The 17736-nt window shown below is 57.3% G+C and overlaps 2 protein-coding genes across 5 annotated transcripts in view; both read right to left on the reverse strand.

Annotated features, from left to right (window-relative positions):
- Positions 1-2222, reverse strand: part of ARAP3 (ArfGAP with RhoGAP domain, ankyrin repeat and PH domain 3) — a 23790-nt gene extending 21568 nt beyond the window's left edge. For 3 of the 4 annotated variants that reach the window (XM_026097748.2, XM_064520794.1, XM_026097747.2), the window contains exon 1: positions 1990-2222. The gene's annotated coding sequence lies outside the window, so the exon portion shown is untranslated. Of the gene's footprint in view, positions 1-78; positions 351-1989 lie in introns of those variants that run through there. The other variant, XM_064520793.1, reaches the window with a different exon arrangement.
- Positions 2223-7509: 5287 nt separating this feature from the next.
- Positions 7510-14805, reverse strand: LOC112981810 (START domain-containing protein 10-like). Its single transcript, XM_026097731.2, has 6 exons — positions 14032-14805; positions 10135-10282; positions 9916-10019; positions 9680-9797; positions 9165-9217; positions 7510-8546 (listed from the first exon to the last, which is right to left on the reverse strand). The coding sequence occupies exons 1-6, from the start codon at positions 14194-14196 to the stop codon at positions 8334-8336; spliced, it is 801 nt and encodes a 266-aa protein (XP_025953516.1). The 5' UTR covers positions 14197-14805; the 3' UTR covers positions 7510-8333.
- Positions 14806-17736: the final 2931 nt, after the last annotated feature.

Below are 17736 nucleotides of genomic sequence, written 5' to 3' on the forward strand. Positions count from 1 at the left end.
CGGTGGGAGTGTGAGATGCTGTTGGAGCCTTCCCTGCTCATCCACATCAGCCTTGCCTCTACCCCCGGAGCCACTCACCTCCCAGACCAAGAAGCCAGGCATTATGAACACATCCTGTTGTTTCTCAGCCCAGAACCTCTCTGCCCCTCCTCAGAGCTGCTGGATCCTGACCCCACTTTGTCAGGGAGGTTGTGACCTGAGCCTAGACAGGAACCAGCCCTCCTGTAGGCTGCAAGGGTCTCACACAGGCACAGGCTTCCCACTCTCAGCGAGCAAGCCAGTGCCAGGCAGTGGCATCCCTGGCTGCACAGATGCGAGCCCAGGCTCTGCAGAGCTCCTGAGCTCGGAGAATGAGAGCGCGATGCAGCCAGGGATGCAGCCAGGCTCCCTGCTGCATCCCGGTGGAGGGGGCTGCCCGAGGCAGATAACTGCTTTGCAGCTGGGCCCCTCCCAGGGGATGATCTCTGATGCTGGCCGGCGTGGGGAGGGCTCTGCTGCCGGAAGGGCCAGATCATAATCTTTCTAACTGCTGGCGAGGGCATGGGAGAGGTCAGCATGACTCACAGGCAGGCTGAGGGGGATAGCCTCCCACGGAGAGCCGGGCTGGCCCCCGGCGCCCAGCCGCAGCCCCCCCCCAGGGGCTCCTGCACAGCTCACCAGCACCTGTGGGTTAAGATGGATGGGTGAGCTGCAGGCTCCTCACGGGGGGCACTGCCTCGGACTCAGCATGGTGTCCCGCTCTGTGGAGGACCCCCATCCCAGAAGTCCTTGCCAGCACAGCTTCTACAGCCCCCGGACAGAGCTGCAGGCTCTCTGTGGAGCACTGAATGTCTTTTCCCATGAACCCATGAATCATGCTGCTTCGTACTAAACCATCTGTGCTGACTGTGCTGCCACTGGGTCTTTTTCCAGTTCCTCCATTTCCCTCTATTGTTCAGTGCAGGCTTCCTTCCTGCTGCCTGCCTTCTCCCACGCATCCCCTTCCCCCTCCTGCGGGAGCCACATCCCAGCCTGCCATGGGGGGGCCTGGTCAGGCTGGACGCTGCAGGAACACGCATGCTTCTGCACACGCATGTGCTTCTGCCTGGTACCAGTCACTGCGTGTACCGATGCAGGCAGGGGGTGGTGAGTGTTGCATGTGCAGCATGTAGGGAAGTGTGAGTAGGCTGGCGTGCAAGAGGAGGAGACGGCGACCGTGGGAGCATGTGGAAGTGCATGGGAGCATGCTGTCACGCAAGCACGCGTGAATATTGGGGCTTTCTGGGAGCTTGCTCATGTGCCTGCCTATTGCTGGGTGTGGGGTACGTGTGGTGCTTGTGGCGAACCCTGTGGCTGTGTGTGTGCATGTGTTGGGGGCTCGCAGTGGGGCAAGCAAGTGCATACCAGCATGCGGTGAAGAAGGGCAGTAAGGGCAGGAGCTGACTGAGAAGCCAGGGGAGCAGCAGATGGGGACATCACAGCTGGGAGGGTGCCTGTTGTTGTGGGACCTAGCTGTAGGAAAGGTCTGGGGGTGGGGGGTGGGGGGGGGGCAGATGTCCCATGCTGGAGTCGGCTGGGTGTGCTGCAAGGTTAAAGGGCCAGACTTCAGTCTGACAGCCTGGTGCTGAAATGGCACAATTTCCCCCTTTCTTGGGCCCATATCACCCTGAGTGATCTCTGGCCAGCTCTGCCCGCTGCCTGCCCTGTCCAGGGCTTCGCAAGGCAGCCTCCCATGGGGAGCTGGGTCCTGAGAGCTCCCCATGTCCGGGCATCGGGGCTGTGCTGGGCACCAAGCTGTGGCGTGGCCCTTTGGGGCAGTCTGGCTGTGCCCTGCAAGTAGTGACACTTGCACAGGAAAGTGGAAATTGTCCCTGTCCCTGCAAACCCATGCAAACAAGCCGGTGTGGTTCACTGGCAGTGGGCATGGACTGCCCTGGCCCCTGCCCCTCCCACAGAGCCCTCATCCCCAAGCCTGCCCATCCCCCTGCCATCCTTGGGGTGCTCCCTCACCTCTCGCCCTGCAGTGTAGTCCATGGCCCCCGGGGCCAGCTCCAGCAGAGCAGCATCATGGAAATGCTGCTGCAGGCTCCAGGCTGCCCTGCTCTGGGCTCCAGGGCGATGCCGACATGTCCCCGCTGGGCACAGCGCTCCGCTCCCGGGTGCAGGCAGGCAGCCCTACAGGAACTGCTGGCGGGCTTCAGCAGGCTTCAGGCACCCAGCCTGCACCTCCCACTGCTGGTCCCTCCTCTAGGCCAACCCTCCGGGCCCCATCCTTGTCCCCACCCTCCCGTCCTGCCCCTTCCAGGGCACTGCCTCCGCGCTGCACTTGGGCCCTGTTCTGGCTGCCCTGGGTCCTGCCCCTCTGCCAGGCTCTGCCCTCCTTCAGGTGCTGTCCCTCACCCTCCCGGCTCACCCCCTCACTCTCCTTCCCTTTCTCACCTTCCCAGCAAGGGCCCTGCGCTCCCATCCACCCCTTGCAAGCCCTGTTGCATTGCCATGGGGGTAACTGGCTGTCCCAAGACTCACATCCCAAGATTTGGCTGCTGAGGGAGATCTTTGACATTCCCAGGTGTCTCCAGCTCTATCTGCTATTTTCAACACCAGCCCATGGGCTAATGGAGGTAGTTACTGTGTCTGCAATAGCCCAGAGCAGGGTGCAGGTGCTGGAACAGCAGCATGACGATCTGGCCAAATTGGAGAAACAGGCTAGAACATTCATGTCAATACGGAGAAGCAGGAGGACTGGCACTGGAGTTGCCTGGGGGAATCTTTGGGAACCTGTGAGATAACCATCTGCTCCTGGGAGGCTGTGGGTGAAGCACCACATCCAGCTCTGGGTGCCCCATGCTGAGAGGGATGTGGAGCAAGATGGGGGAGGCCAGGATTCTAGCAGGGGCTGTGGCTGTGGGGGGACATCGGTCCTGGGCTCTGCTGCAGTGACTGCTCTCACAGCTGAGCTGGCAGGCCAGGGAGTGCGGCACGCAAGCATCTGGCACAGGCTTCCAGCATCCAGGCTGGGCTGCACCGGGCACCTTGGCTGATGTCCCATGGGGTGAAACTTCCTTGAATCTCACAGCGTTGCTTGGGAAGCAATGGCCAGGAGCAACACAGCTGTGGCCTTGTAGCCTCAGGAGCAGAGCTGGAGGCTTCCCTTCTGACAGACGCAGCGCAGGGAGGTGGATCTGCCCCACAGCAAGGAGCTGTCTCTCCTGGGCCCCTAAGCCCCCATTGGCACGCCTGCTCTTTTCAGATCGAAGCAGTAATGGGTGCTCAGGGACTTCTGGACCTGATGTGACCCCCATGGTACAATAGCAACATTGCCCAACGCTGTGTTCCATGGGATGATGTAGGCCAGAGCTCTCTGCTCTTAGTGATGAGCTGATCTGCCCTGGCACAGGTTTTGGGGGGCCAGGGATAGGTTTTGTCCTGCAAAGAGACGGTGCTTTCATCACTGGCCCGCCGAGCTGCCTTTAATGCAACCCTTTTTGCAAGAGCCCTGCACAGGCTGGTGGTTACTGCAGCACCACTGTTACCCAACCTTGCCCGCAGGGCGAGGGGCCTGCACAGGATGTCCGAGGTCAATATCTCACACCCTTCAGCCCTTCTCTGCTCCTGATTGCAAGGCTGATAACTACCCCATGCCCTTTGAGGGCCCAGCCCTACAATCCCCTGAAATGCCACTGCAGAGGGCTGGGAGTAGTGGGAGCCTCTGCTGTGAGAAGGGCACCCCATACACGTCTCTGTGTATGTGGCTAGGTGTGGAAACAGCTTCTGCTTATCGCGAGCTTGCTTCTACTTTGAACAAAGCAGAAGCAGAACTCAGCTAGGGCCCAGCACGGCTCTCGCCTTCCTCTCCCTTCCCCTCCGGCCACTCCATCTGGGGGAGGCATGTCCCTGGGGTGGGGATGGCACAGGCAGCCCCACAAATCCGCTTCAAGCAGGGGCATACAGAAGTGGGGTGCACAGAGACCCTCAGGGCTTGTGCCAGTGCTGGGCAAGCACCAGGGCTGTGCCATCCTGCCAGGCTCCTGCCTCTGCCTCTTTAAGGAAGCCACATCTGTTTTGCTAGATATAACCACTGCCACTCATGGAAAGTTTGCTGAGATCTGTGGTGTGAGTGGATGGAAGGGCAGAGCGAAGGATGCCAGTAGTGCTGGTGGCAGCTGACATGCCATGGTTTCCATCCCACCTTTCCAAAGGCATTAATGCCAGCGAAGCACTGTCCATCCCTGGCACCTCTTGCATGGGGCCAGGCTCTGGCATACCATCATTCGTCGTCTTGCAGCATCTCAACAGCCCTGGTGCAACCTGCTGCCAGTAACAGTGCTCCCTCCCTGTGTGCCAGGAGGGCAGAGATGGAGTGCAGAGGTTGGAAACATTGCCCAGAGGCAGGAGGGAGATGCTGGGACATCCCCACAGCTGCCAGTCCTATCCCTGTCTGGTGGTCTGGCACAGCTGGGAGCAGGGTTCATTCCCAAAACCCACATCCCAACAGCTGCTGGTGGGCTATGTTGGGGCAGAAAACCCTCTCCCCCACTTCCTTCACCCTCAACAATCACCTAAGAGCTGGGATTGGGACTAACTCCCCCTAGAGTGCTGCTGAGGCAACTCTGCCACGCCCTGGTGCCCAGTCCCCACCAAGGGCTGCCCCTTCCCTGAGGTAGCCGGGGGGAAAGGCCAAGCGGAAGGACTAGGGGCATCCCCATATCAGAGGGACTGTCCCCAGGCCAGGCAGCAGGCACACATCCTCATCAGCATGGCACAGTTCTGGAGGGGAGCGGGGAGTGTGGGCTGGGTTTCTGCACACGCTGTGCGGAGGAGAGCGTCGGGGCACCAGCAGGGTGCTGGCAGCTGCGATGTTTGTGTGTTGTGGCTGGGTAGTTTCCTGAGAGCTTCCTGTCGGCCTGCTTTCTATGGCGCAGGTTTCAAGGCCTCCAGTTAATCTCTTTGGCACCTGCCAACCTGCTGATCAAGTCTATATTTAGATTCTAACCTCCTCGGACTGAGGCAGAAAGACCCACCATGCCTTGTAGTTTTGACGATGTTTGAAACAGGAAGGTCTCGCCTGCTCCCAGGCAGAGGCAGATGGGCAGGATCAGAAAACACCCTTCAGGCTGGGGAATGTGGCTTTGTGAAGATACTGCGAAGGGCTGGAAAGAGCCCTGCTGAAGGCCAGTCCATGACATAAGGCAGGCTCCTCAGGGGCTGCTTGCTGGGCCCATGGTCCTGCCATGCATGGTGGTGATGAGAGAGCTGCCCGAGACCTGTCTGTGAGCTCAGGAGATGTCACCTACAAAGTATGAGAGTCCCCACAGAGCCATGGCCCTCCTATAGTGGCTGTGGCTGCAGAAAGAGCCCAGCACTGGCTGCCTGAGGAAGAGGGGGCAGATCCTCCCTTAGCTGGGTTACTTTTGTTGCTAGACACTCAGGGCACTCTTGGCCTGGGAGGTTCAGGGCTGTGCCGGGGGGCATTGGAGCAGTGGCGATGTGTGTGGGCAGGACGGGGCGGGGAGGGGGGGGCCACACCACACTCCCCCTGCCCCCATCCACCAGGGCCCCGTCTGACATCACTCGCCTCCAGGCTAATCTCTTGTCCAGCATCAGCTTCCTGTTTCCTTTCCAATCTCTGCTCCGCAGGGCGGCTCCTCTCTGCTTGGAGGCAAACAGGAAAAGCTGTCCAGCTGGGATCTCGTGCAAGGCTGCAGCCCCTGCTCACCCAGCCCTCACCCAATTGGGCCACTGGCTCCCCCAGCCCCCCTGTGAGTGCACCTAAGCGGTCTCACATCCTCCCACACCCTCCCTGGTGTCCTGCTTGCCCCCTCACTCCGGTGCTTGAGAGATGCCAGCACTCGGCCCCCTTGCTGTTTGTGCCACAGGAAACCCAGTAGTGGCACATCATTTAGTAAGAAAATGCCACTCTTGGTCTCCCTGCACCCCTGGGGTCCGTGGCGGCCCCCGTTGCCCAGCCCCGTGGGTATTGCCCAGATATCTGGCCAGGAAGATGCTGGGCACGAGGAGCTCTGCCATATCACAGCACTGGCTGTGGGCCAGCGCCCCTGCTACACCAGCAGCCCTGGCCCTCCCTATATGCCCTGGTGCCACTGTCAGCCTGGATGTTTTGGGCAGCAGGCTGGGCTGCGACATCACCCACATGAGAGCCTTGGTGCAGCTTGGCGTGGCTCCCTGGTGAAGAGGGATTCTCCATCTCCACCTGGCCTCTGTGCTCAGATGGCAGCTCCTCACACCTACTTAGGACCAGCTAAAAATAGCCCTGCAGCAAAAGCTGCAGTCTGGTTATTGAAAAGACACAACAAGAGAGCAAGAGAGAAAATGCTGCTTCCAGCAGCACTGAGGCTGTGCTGTGATCTTCACCCCAGCACACTGTGGGGTCTGGGTGCTACTGGGCTCTGCCCCATCAGGGTAGCAGCCAGGGGTGTTTCATGTCCTTGCTCCAGCCACAGTGGCTCTCACAGCTGTGGTTTCTTGTGCACCCCTGACACAAATATTGGAAAGTTTGGGGGGCAGGTTTGGGGCTGGGATATTGCAACTTTTGGATGCTTCTTTTCACAGCATTCATGGCAAAAAAGTGCCATTGCAAAAAGCTACTGCTTGAGCTGACAGAGTATGGGCCAGGGTTAAATCGTGCCAGTGCCTGCATGCTGTGGGGTACCCTCCATGTAATGATGCAGCGGGATCATGATGGGCTCTTTGCCTGTCCTGGAGGGACATCTGTGGGACTGCTCTCCTCCCCATGAAAAAGGACCCTCCATGCTCTACGTGTTGCAAGGGGGAAGCCTGCACATCTGCTCCCCTTGGTGCTTCTTAGTGTTTTCCCTGCAGAGGTGACTTCTCACCCCTGCTCTGCCAGCTGTGGCTGGACCAGTTGCAAACCATGGGAGCTGGCTGTCCTGATGGCCAGGCTCTCCTCTGCCCCCACTCAGCACTCTCTGCAGAGAGATACACACACGTGATGTCCCCCTGCAGCTGTGCAGGGGACATACATGATGTAACAGGGGGGCTAATGGAGGACAGTGAGCATCTGTGCCTAGACTTCTGTGGTGGGTCTCCAGGCAAGTTGTGGAGGAGAAGAGTGGCAGTACAAGGCATACCGGCAGCAAGTATGGGGCAGCAGCACTTGCAGCTTTCAGGGAGGCTGTGAGGGGTAAGGGTGACCAGGGAGCATCAGGCTGTGGGGGTCAGAAGAGCCACAAAAGTCCTCATTGTTGGTGGAGACCTGCAAGTGGAAGGGGAGAACACCAAGGAATAGCTCCACAGAACATCCAGCTGAGCTCCAGGGCCATACAGCCACGGGGCCACAAAAAGAGTGTCAGCTTGCTGACCTCATTACTGCCTGAGCAGAGATATGGCTATGAGAGCAGCTCCCACATCCTGGCCATGTCCTCTACTCTTAACCCTAACCCCTGCTGGGCAGGGCATGCTTGGAGGGGGATGCCAGGTGGCTTGCTGCCTTGTGTCGGCCAAGTGCTGTCCTGCCCCCGTCAGCTCAAAGCTCTCACGCACACACACCGATCCCTTTATTGGTCTGCTAGAAACCACAGCAGCAGCAAACACTGAGGAAACCCATGAGAGAGGTGTGCAAGGGATTGTGAACAGAGGCAGTCAGAGCCCTGCTGCTAGGACAAGCTCCTCACAACACCACTTGGGGAAGGGGTCCCCAGACATAGCTGGTCTGGAGTCTGCCCGTGGACATGAGCCTGACACGCAGGAGAGGTTTGGGGGGGTGGTCCCTCCCTGAGATAGGGGTCACAGGGCCTGTGGGGGACTTCGTGGGCTAGAATGCAGCCAGCCTGAATGTAGGGCTGGCAGAGCAGGACCCCAGGCCAAAGAGGGTCTGTCCAGACCTCACACCATCCTTGTGCTGCTGGAAAGCCTGGGCAGGAACCCTGGGTTCACCTGTAGACCATCCAGTTCTGGACCTTTGAGAGACACCAGGGACCAGCCAGAAGGTCTTACATCAGCCAAGGGATATCCAAGTGGCAGGAAGCCTCCTTCCCTCTCTCATGGTGCGCCCAGCCTCTCCTCAGGGCACTCACTCCCTTAGCCAGCTCTGTCCACCTGCATGAGGACTTCTCTGTGGGCCACCACAGCCCTGGTGCAAGGGGACTAGGGTGCCCTTCTGCTTTCTTTTCAGCACTCAAACTGCAGGCTCCCATGGGCAGGGGGCTCAGTGCCCCAGGGGCAGCATCCTGTTGCCTGGGGTAGGGGGGAATCTATGATGAAGGAGCTGGGGAGCAGACAGATGATTGGGGCCCAGGGAGCAGCCCCCTTGCTGCCAAGTCCCCACAGATGCAGACAGGCATTGGCCCATGCCCCGGGCCACCAGTGGGGAGGGCTCAGGCCTCGTTGTCACTCATGTTCAGGTGATCCTCAGGCAAACCAGTCTCGTCGATGTTCTCCAGTGAGTCGGCATGCTGCACTGACAACTCGTCCAGGCTGACGCTGGGCAACGTGTTCTGCTCTGGGTACACCCAGGGCTTGTACTGGGGGTCGTGCTTGTGTTTCCACTCTGGATACTTTAGCCCTGCCTTGTAAATTTTCTTCATTGCCTGTGGGTAGAGCAGGTTCAGCATGTCACAGCCACCCGCTTGTACCCACTCCACTCACAACAAGTGCCCCTAGCCCCCAACAGGGATGGAGCCTGCCCTGTCCATGGGTACAGCTCCCAGCTTCCCTGACACTCCCTCTTCTGGGGTGCTGGGAAGAGCATAGGGATGCTGGCTTGGACCACCCAGGTTCCCAAGTCCCAGCTGCATGACCAGTGCATGCCCTGCAATGCCTCTGGTCACCCAGCACCCACTCTGCCTCTACCCAGTGGGCTGCTTTAGGGTGACTCAACACCTTATGAGGGACAGGGCTGGACACTGACTGGGGCAGTGGGGAGCAGGACTGGGAGCTCACAACTCTGCAGGGACCAGTATGAGGCTGACCCTGAGCCTGCGATGCTGGTGCCCCTGGCATGCCACAGAAATGGGGCTGAGCACAGCCTGCCCTGCCTGGGAGGGCCAGAAAGTAGCACGGACACCCAGCATAGGCTTCTGGCACCTTGTGGGCTGACTGTCCTCACGACTGACAGTCAGAGGGTCTCCAAGGACTGGCCAAGAGTTCTGTCACCTTCACAGAGAGTCCCCTTCCTCCACCCACTGCAGGCCACACACTTCGCTTACCTTTGGTGCCACAAACTGGGAGACTCGGTTCACCACCCACTTTGGCAGCGACCCTGCAAGAGCCCAAAGCCCAGTTATGGAGCCAACCAGGGCCAGCCCCCAGGAGGACACATCATGAGCCTCTAAAATCCCTGCCAACACACTGATCCAGTGGCAGCACTTGGCTGGGGCACCAGGTCCCACCTGATGCTGAACAGAGCTGCAGTGGCAGTGCCCATTGGTGAGGCTGCTACAGCCTCTCCCTGACCCAGTCCCTCCACACGCTGCAGCACCCAGTCCCACCCTGAACTGCCTAAGCCTCCTTGGGCTGATGGCAGCTGCCCCACGCTATGCCTGGGAGGTGTCCCCCTCTGCCCTGGGTTGTTCCCCCCTCCCAGGGCCCTTCTGGTGCAGGAAGTGACCTCAGGGTGATGGAGGCAGCAGTGGGTGAACTCTGGGAGGATATCAGGGCCTGGCCAGGTGGATGCCCAGCCCCAGGACACGCGCGCTGCAGCTCCCCTTATGCTGGCACACACCTCGGGGGTCCACCTGGGTAAGGTAATAGAGGATGCAGGCACTGGTGCCATTTGCCTTGATCAGGTAGCCTGTCTGCAAGGACACAGCCCTCACAAAATCCTTCCGAGGTGGGTATTTCTGTGGAGAGACATGACACACCTCAGAGCCTGCTTGGAGCCACTGCCCAGCACTGTGCTTTGTGCCTGGACGTGGGCTCCAGCTTCCCTGCACAGGGTCGTGCTGGCTAGAGACTCACCGGATGCTTGACGCTGTAATTGATGATTATGTAATCGTTGCCCAGGGGCAGCCAGGAGCGCAGGGTAACAAAATCTCTGTTCTTCAGGGGGCTTGGGCACTTCCCTGCAGAAAGAGCCCATTACCACCTGGATCTGCTGCCCCCATGGGCCTGCATACCCATGCATGGGTGCAGGGTTGGAGGGGACCCAGGGGCACCTCGGAGCACAGGGATGCTCACAGGAATAGTATCCCACGTCAGCGTTGACAGTCAGGCGCCCGATGTCATAGGTCTCGATCATGTTTGAGTCCCACTTCTTGCGGTAATGGGTATCATGCAGCACATCATAGAGCGTCTCAGCAGGGACGTCCTTGCAGGAAATGCGTGTCTACAGAGCAAAAGCAGGACTGAACAGCATGAACAACTGCCTGCTGTGTTGGCCAGCCGAGCCACACACAGCCTGGCTCAGCTGCACAGCAAGCCTGGGGCAGCACGGCTCTGCAGCAGGCACCCTGCTTGCCTGGCCGGCCCTTGTGGGCCCTCTGCTTGTCACCGGGTGATCTTTGGGTGATGATTGCATCATCACCCCATGCCACCTCTGTGGTGTGGCTGGGAGTCCCAGTGCACAGCATAACACTGTCCCCATGGTGGGCTTGGTGCTGCCCGTGTGCCGCACAGTGCAGAGGCAGGAGGGTGACAGGGTGGAAAGACCTTTTGCCCTCATACTGTGCTGCTGGCTGTGGCACCTGGGTTACCTGATCCCAGAGGGGAGGAGTAGCCAACACCAGCAGAAAAGCAGCAAGAATAAGACCTCCTGCTTGGCATGTTTCCACCCCAGCCATGTCCCCTCAATCCATTTGCCTACAAGCCAAGCAAATGGCCATTCCTACCTTGGCTAAATCACCGTGATGTGCTCAGGTGTGTCAGGATCTGGTTTCTCTCCCTGTGCTGGTGGGCTAATAAGGTTAGCTGGGCCCCAACTGTAACCGGAGATGTGGAACTGGGAACTGGAGCTGCAGGCCTGCACCCCGTCTGTGCAGGCAAATGCATTATTGATGAATCCGGCTGGCCCTGCTCCTTTCAGTGCCGGGAGGAAGGAGATGTCATCTGCTCCTCATTAGAGGCTTTGCATCTTTGATGAGGCATTCAGCAATGCCAAGTAATTGGAGACAGCCCTTTGAACACTTGCTGGCAGGTCCCATCAATCTCAGACAAGATTTCCCTAATGACTAGGGTGATCACGCCTGTCCTGTACCCTGAATGTTGCACCCAGGACAGGCCTGGAGAAGTGCTGTGCTTCTCAGGGTACACTGGAGGATCAGATGGGAGCATCCTGTCCTCTTCTCCTGCTCCCTTTTCCCTGCCATCTGCGCTGAGGCTGGTGGGTTTGGACATACTGCTGCAGAAGAGTAAATGCTGCCTCCACCTGGAGGTGACACTCACAAGTCCTCATTGGGCTCCTGGAAGCTCCACTTACCACAAGAGGGCCATAGCAGAGCTCTGGCTTCACAGGCCTGGACTCCTCCCCAGCCTCCTGCCAACCATGCCCAAACGGATGCCATGCAATGGCCTCACCAGACACAGCAGGGTGTCAAATAGGACTGGGAAGACACACAGCCCAAAACCAGGCCAGAAGGAAGTTTCCACAGTGAGGAAGTCAGGTGGAAAAGGCCAGAATCTCCCTGTGCCCAAACATGCAGGGACTCTTCAGATTATGTTACTAAAAAGACTAGGGCTGTTCTGACTCAAAAGCACCAGCCTCGTGCAGCTTGAGACTTTGCAGCCCAGCTCTCCCCGCCAAAACAGGGTGATCTCCTCCATCCCTGCTTTTGGGAATGGTCCCTGGGCAGCAATATCTTTTGCACTATGCCCAGGCTCTGTTTGGCATGGGGGAAAAGCCACGCCAGGGAGGTGTTACCAATGAAACAGGCTGGGTGACTGTGGGACAGTGCTCAGACCCCACTGAATTGGCCAGAAGCCTCTTCTCTGTAGGGCTCAGTGGCTGTTTGCAAAGGGGGATAAAATTCTGTATCCTTTCTACAGGGCTGTGCTTGCCTGAACTTCATTGAAGTTCATGAGTTTCTTGCCAGCTCATTTTCTCCAGCCTGGCCAGGTCATGCTAAATAGTTGCCCTGCCTCCAACACGTCAACCACTCCCCACAATTAGGTGTTGCCTGCAGGTGATTTACTAAGAGAGCACTCAATCCCATCATCCCAGTCCAATGAAAGTGTTACATAGGATGGGACCCAACAGGAATCCCTGGGGGATGCCACTGACAACCTGTCACCAGTTGGACTTTGTACTGCTGATCATCACCTTTCAAGCCTGGCTGTCCAGCCAGGTTTCCACTCACCTTATTGTCCACTTCTCCAGGCCAGACCTCAGCAATTTGGTTGTAAGGACACTATGGGACACCATGTTAAAGGCCTTCCTGAATTCAGGGTACAAAGCATCCTCAGCTCTCCCCATCTCCACACAGTCAGTCATCTCATTGAAGAAAGCAGTCACGTTGGACAGGCTCAACCGACCTTGGTAAGTCCCTACGGGTTGTTCCCAGTGCTCTTCTTGTCCTTCAGGTGCCTGGGCATAAATTCCAGGAGGATGTGCTCCATCACCTTCCCAGGCACGGAGCAGCCTGTAGTGCCCTGGAGCCTCCTCCTTGCCCTTCTGGAGGGTGTATGTGACATTTGCCTTTCCCCAGTCACAGTGACATCAGCCATCACCCTCCCATGTGTCCTATCAAGCCCTGTGGACTTGTGCATGTCTACCTGACTTAGGAGCTCCCTGTATGTGTCCTCTGATCCTAAATCACAAACTATTGCCCGACTCACCACCCGTTCTGTGGCAAAGCTGCATGGACTGCAGCTATCCATCTGCAGAGTGAGTGGCTCCTCCTCCTCCTTGCCTTCACAGCCTGGCTGCCCTGAAGGGCCTGCATCTATCCATTGCAGCACTGCAACTTTGTGAGTTTTCCCACCATGTCTCAGTGATCTCAGAAAGGCTGTGGGCATTCAGCTCCTCCTGCCTGTCTCCCAGGCTGTGTGCACTTATGTACAGGTACTGGAGATGGGCTCCTAGTCACTCTGCATTCCTAAGCAGCAAATTCAGACCTGGGGGACAGCCTTCCACAGCATGCTGTACCCCAGCTGCTTCCTCACTGTCTCCCCATGCCTTTCCCGCTCTTCAGATTATAGTAATGCTTCCCTGACAAACTTAATTTAAAGCCCTACTTACAAAGTTGGCCAGCCTGTTGATAAAGACTCTGGCCCCATTTGCTCAGATGGATCCCATCCCTGCTCAGCAGTCCTCCATCCTCAAAGAGGATCCCATGGTCATAAAAGACAAAGCGCTGCCTGAGACACCAGCTGCGTAGCCAGATGTCGACCTGTCGGATATGCTTGCTCCTCTGCAAACCTTACCCCTTCACCAGCAGCACTAAGAACATGACAGGGCCCCTTCAAACCCTTCCCCCTTGCCCAGCACCTTGTAGTCACTCTTGATATGCTCAGGTTCACACAGAAGTGCCACTGGTGCCCATGCAGATGAGCAACAAAGGGTACCAAGGGCTGAGTGCACCTTGCTAATCCCTTTGTGACATCCCCAGTCCAGCCCCTGGCAAGCAGCAGACCTCCCAAGACAGCAAGTCAGGTCAACACATGGGAGACTTAAACTCTCTGGGTACTCAGCCAGCACAGGATGTAAGGTGATGTGAGCCCAGAGGAGAGGCCATGCCCATGAGGGTGGCAGGGAGCCTTCCTTCATCTCACACTCTGGGACTCCCAACCAGGACAGTCTCCACAGTGTAATTGATCCCAGGGCCTTCCTGCCTGCGTCCAGAACAAGGGCAGCCGCAATTGCAGTGTGCAAGAGCACCCAAGCATGCATACATGTGTGCAATAGCACATGTTTGAGGACACATTTGGGGGGACTAACCCAGCCAGTCTCTGGGCACTGAGGGCAGAAACATCCCTGTCTGCAGCCAGGCTGGACCAGGTTGCAGTGCTCAGTTTAGGGGGTAGCACCTGGGGACCCTTGGGAGCAGCTCTAGCCTCAGAGCAAGAGGGCATGCAGACTGGGCAGACAGGGACTGAGGCAGGAAAGGGCTGGCAGTCCCATGTCTGCTGGCATCCACTTACCTTGATTTTTTGCACGGTGCAGCTTTCTTCCTGGCCCTGACTCCACACAGTCACGCCACCCTTGTTATATCGACAGTGCCAGCCTTCCAGGTTCTCACACTGATCCCTGAACGAGCTGAAGTCGGAGTCATCCGGAATATAAACCATCTCCCCTCCTCTGGACATGGGGCTGAGGTGCCGGACCCAGGGCACGCAGGCACCAGCTGCAGGCAGGCTCTTTCTGCCTCACCTCCTCGGAAGCCTAGGGCCACCTTTCTGGCTCTGCCCTTGAGCTCTGTTACGCTGAGTGCCTGCCCCAGCTCACACGGCCCCTCTCATCCTCTGAGCCCTGAGCCTGTGTCCTTGGTGGTAGGCACCAGCCATGCAGGCATGCCAGGGACAGGCAGCCCCTGGGCAAAGATGTCCAGTCTCCCCGGCCACGCTGCACCTCACCGAGCAGCCGGGAGTAAGGCTTCTTCTCTGCAGTTACTAATGCAGCTGCTGGAAGCTCAGGTATCTTCCCCGGCTGGCTACAAGGATCACATTTCTCCCCAGCTGGCTGTCAGCTCTTCTATTATTCAGCAGGTAACAGCACTCAGGTAGCTCAGTTTTCGGGGCAGAGCTGCCCTGGTTCCCAGAGCCCCTGGCCCTCCTGGCCCCGCTCTCCCCTTGCCGGCACGCTGACAATCTCTGTGTTTGACTTTGCAGTACCAGCTTGCAGAATCAGCTGATCACCTGCCAGGAGCAGCAGCCAGGCCTCCTAATAGTGCGGCGGAAATGATGGGATCTAGTGACTGTGGGACACAGGCCAGCACTGGAGTGCTTGGGATGGGGCTGCAGGTTCAAATAGCAAGATTTTTGGCTGTCAAGGCTGTCTGTGGCTGCTGTGTGGACTTCCAGCTCAGGGAGACCTCTCCATTGGGCAGGGAACGGAGGAAAAGGAATCGCAGGTGGAGAGGTCCTGGGGTGGGGGGGCTGACAATGGGGACTATTGGATGTTAGCAGCCCACCCTGGCGTGGCCTGAGTTGGGAAACGACTGTGCTCCTGAACATCCTGCAGGTTTTATCCCTAGCCAGGCTCACAGGTTCCTAGAAGTGTTGGTGTTGTCTGGAAGTCTCTATCCCAACCTCCTGCTTGGAGCAGAAACATTGCTGGCAAGGTAAGCTCAGCCATGGCTTTGCCCACTTTCTTCTTGGAGACCTCAAAGGAAGGATACCCCCTACCTCCCTGGTAACATGTCCCAGGGCTGCACCACCTCCCTGGAAATTTTTTTTCCTGCTTTCCAGTCTAAACTTTCTGAGCTAAAATTAATGGTTGTTGTCCTTTGTTATATCATGTGCCCTACCAAGAGGCATGTGGTTCCATCATCTTTGCACCTGCCCTCCAGGTAGCTGCAGGCTGCTGTTACATCCCCCAAGCCTTCTCTTGGCTGGACAATCCCAATCTACCTCTCTTGTAGGCCTGTGCCCTGGTTGTCCTGACAGCCTCTGCTGGCCCCTCTCCAGCTCCTCCACCTCCACATGAACTGAGAGGACCAGTCCATGCACAGCACCCATGTGTGGCCTCCCCAGTGCTGAATAGAGAGGAGGACAACTTTTCTCAGTCTGCTGGCCGTGTTCCTCCCAACATTGCTCAGGATTTAATTTGCCCCATACGGTATAAAAGCACTGCTGATTCATATTCAGACCTTGTCCACAGTCACCCCCAGGTCCTTTTCAGTGGGAATTTAGTCCATTGGTTCCCAGCCTGGATGAAGCCTGGGGTTTTCAGTCCTTGCACAGAACTTGGCACTTTTCCTTGTGGAAGTCCATGAGGTTTCTCTTGGCCTCACCTTTGAGTTACTCAAAGTTCCTCTGGACTAAGGCTCTGTCTTTTGCTGTGTACCCGTTCCCCTAGTTTAGTTCCACCTGCATATTTGGCAAGAGTGCACTTTATCTCCTCATCTAGATGATCACTGATGAAGATGTTAATCAACATGGCTGCAGTACTGACCCTGGCGGACACTGTTTGAGACCAGCTGCCAGCTGGACATTGAGCCATTGATCACTGTCATTTTGCCTCGGCAAAAGCAATGGAAGAGACTCAACTCTACCCAAAGACTCACAGATTGCTCAGCAATAAATTGCTGAACAAACCCCTGGGGAGAGAAGTCACCACACCTGACCCTGACTCTGTGACCTGCAGCCAGGAGGGAGTCCGGACTTCCTTGGGAACCTTCCCAATAGCCCTCACTGCTGGATGCTCCCAGCTGAGGCCCTTTCCCCTTAGCAACCTGACCCCAGAGCCCCAGTCTCCCTCTTCTCAAAAACACGCATGCATGGCTCTGTGAGAGCCCCTACTGTATCTCTGTGTGCTGGAATGAGTGCCCCTGAGTACTGCTCACCTCCTTCACCCTGCCTGTCCTTATTCAGCTGCCCAGCCATCTGTGTTGGGACTTGATACCTCACCTGGTTTCCTTAAGGAGGCTCTATCCCTCCCTCCATGGCCTGCTGCCTGTTTTCCTTGCCTCTCTTGCCTCCTGAGCCTAGACTGCTGCTGGGCTCCTAACCACAGTCCTCGAAGAGCTAGAGATGGAGAACAAAGCTGGCTTCTCCCCAGCACAACCCTGCTGTCTCGCATGGTTCATCTCTGATTCTCATTTTCAGCCTGTTTCCTGGCAGACAGACTCTTCCTCAGATGTTTGCATAGCATCAGCTGACACCAGTGACCAGCAGCTTGTGCGTATCTCTTAGTTCATGACTGCACTCTTCGGTGGCGCTGAAGGCAGGGAGGAAGCTGGTGAGATGCAGTCACTTGCAAAGTTTTGTCTGGCAGAGGATAGGGAAGATGTTTGGCAGGGGATAGGGGAATGATTGACAGACTGTGCTGAGAACCTGGCTTGGAGGCTGGCTGCATCTGCTTGGGCTGGAACACAGTGGATTCAGCAGGTGCTTCTTCACGCAGACAGGCTTGTTGAGGGTGCTGCATATTTCACAGCTTAAGCTGGCTGTCTGGGTGCTGTGGCCTTCTGCTTGGGAGGCAGAGCTGCCAAATGCCATTCTTGGTTAAAGAGCTGTTGCAGCAAGCAGTGAGTGGCAGATCCTGAGTTGGGGATAATGCAGAAGAAAGACATTGGAATGACCTTGGGGCTGGCCCCAGAGGCCTGTGAAGCAAGAAGCAAGTAAGGCAGGACAGCATGGTGGCTTTATGGACTAGAGCTCTCTAACGCCATTGATTTAGAGTCCTATGAGGTACATGCATGCACACAGGCACATGTGTGCTTGCACACGGGTCTGTGTGTGTGCATGTGCAAGCATGTGCAAGTAACTATGTGCAGTCAGCTCAACCCCTGCAAGATGCAGACTCAGCCCAGAGACCCCACGCGTGGGTGGAGAGGAGTGGGGCTTTGCGTGTGAGGGAAGGTGGCACCCAAGGCTGGGGACTCATGGCTTTGCGACTCTGAGGCATGTCCCAGGGGCAAAGGAAGGAAGGATGCCACAGTCCTTGGGATGGAGGAGCTCGGAGCCCAGCACTCAGCAGACTGGGACTGACACAGCAGGTGGTGTGTGCAGTGTGGGGCTGCAATGGCTGTATGTAAAGGAGCAGACTGCCTGCCTGCAGCTGTCAAACTCAGAGCCAGCACTGCCTTGCGTGCCATCAGTACTGGCCAGATTTCTTCCTGCAGCTGAGATATGGGAGCATTTCTTTCCCTGGGACAGAATGGAAACTTGAATGGAAAGTGCTTT

The sequence above is a fragment of the Dromaius novaehollandiae genome, chromosome 15 (assembly GCF_036370855.1).
Source record: "Dromaius novaehollandiae isolate bDroNov1 chromosome 15, bDroNov1.hap1, whole genome shotgun sequence".
In the NCBI taxonomy this organism is placed as follows: domain Eukaryota; kingdom Metazoa; phylum Chordata; class Aves; order Casuariiformes; family Dromaiidae; genus Dromaius; species Dromaius novaehollandiae.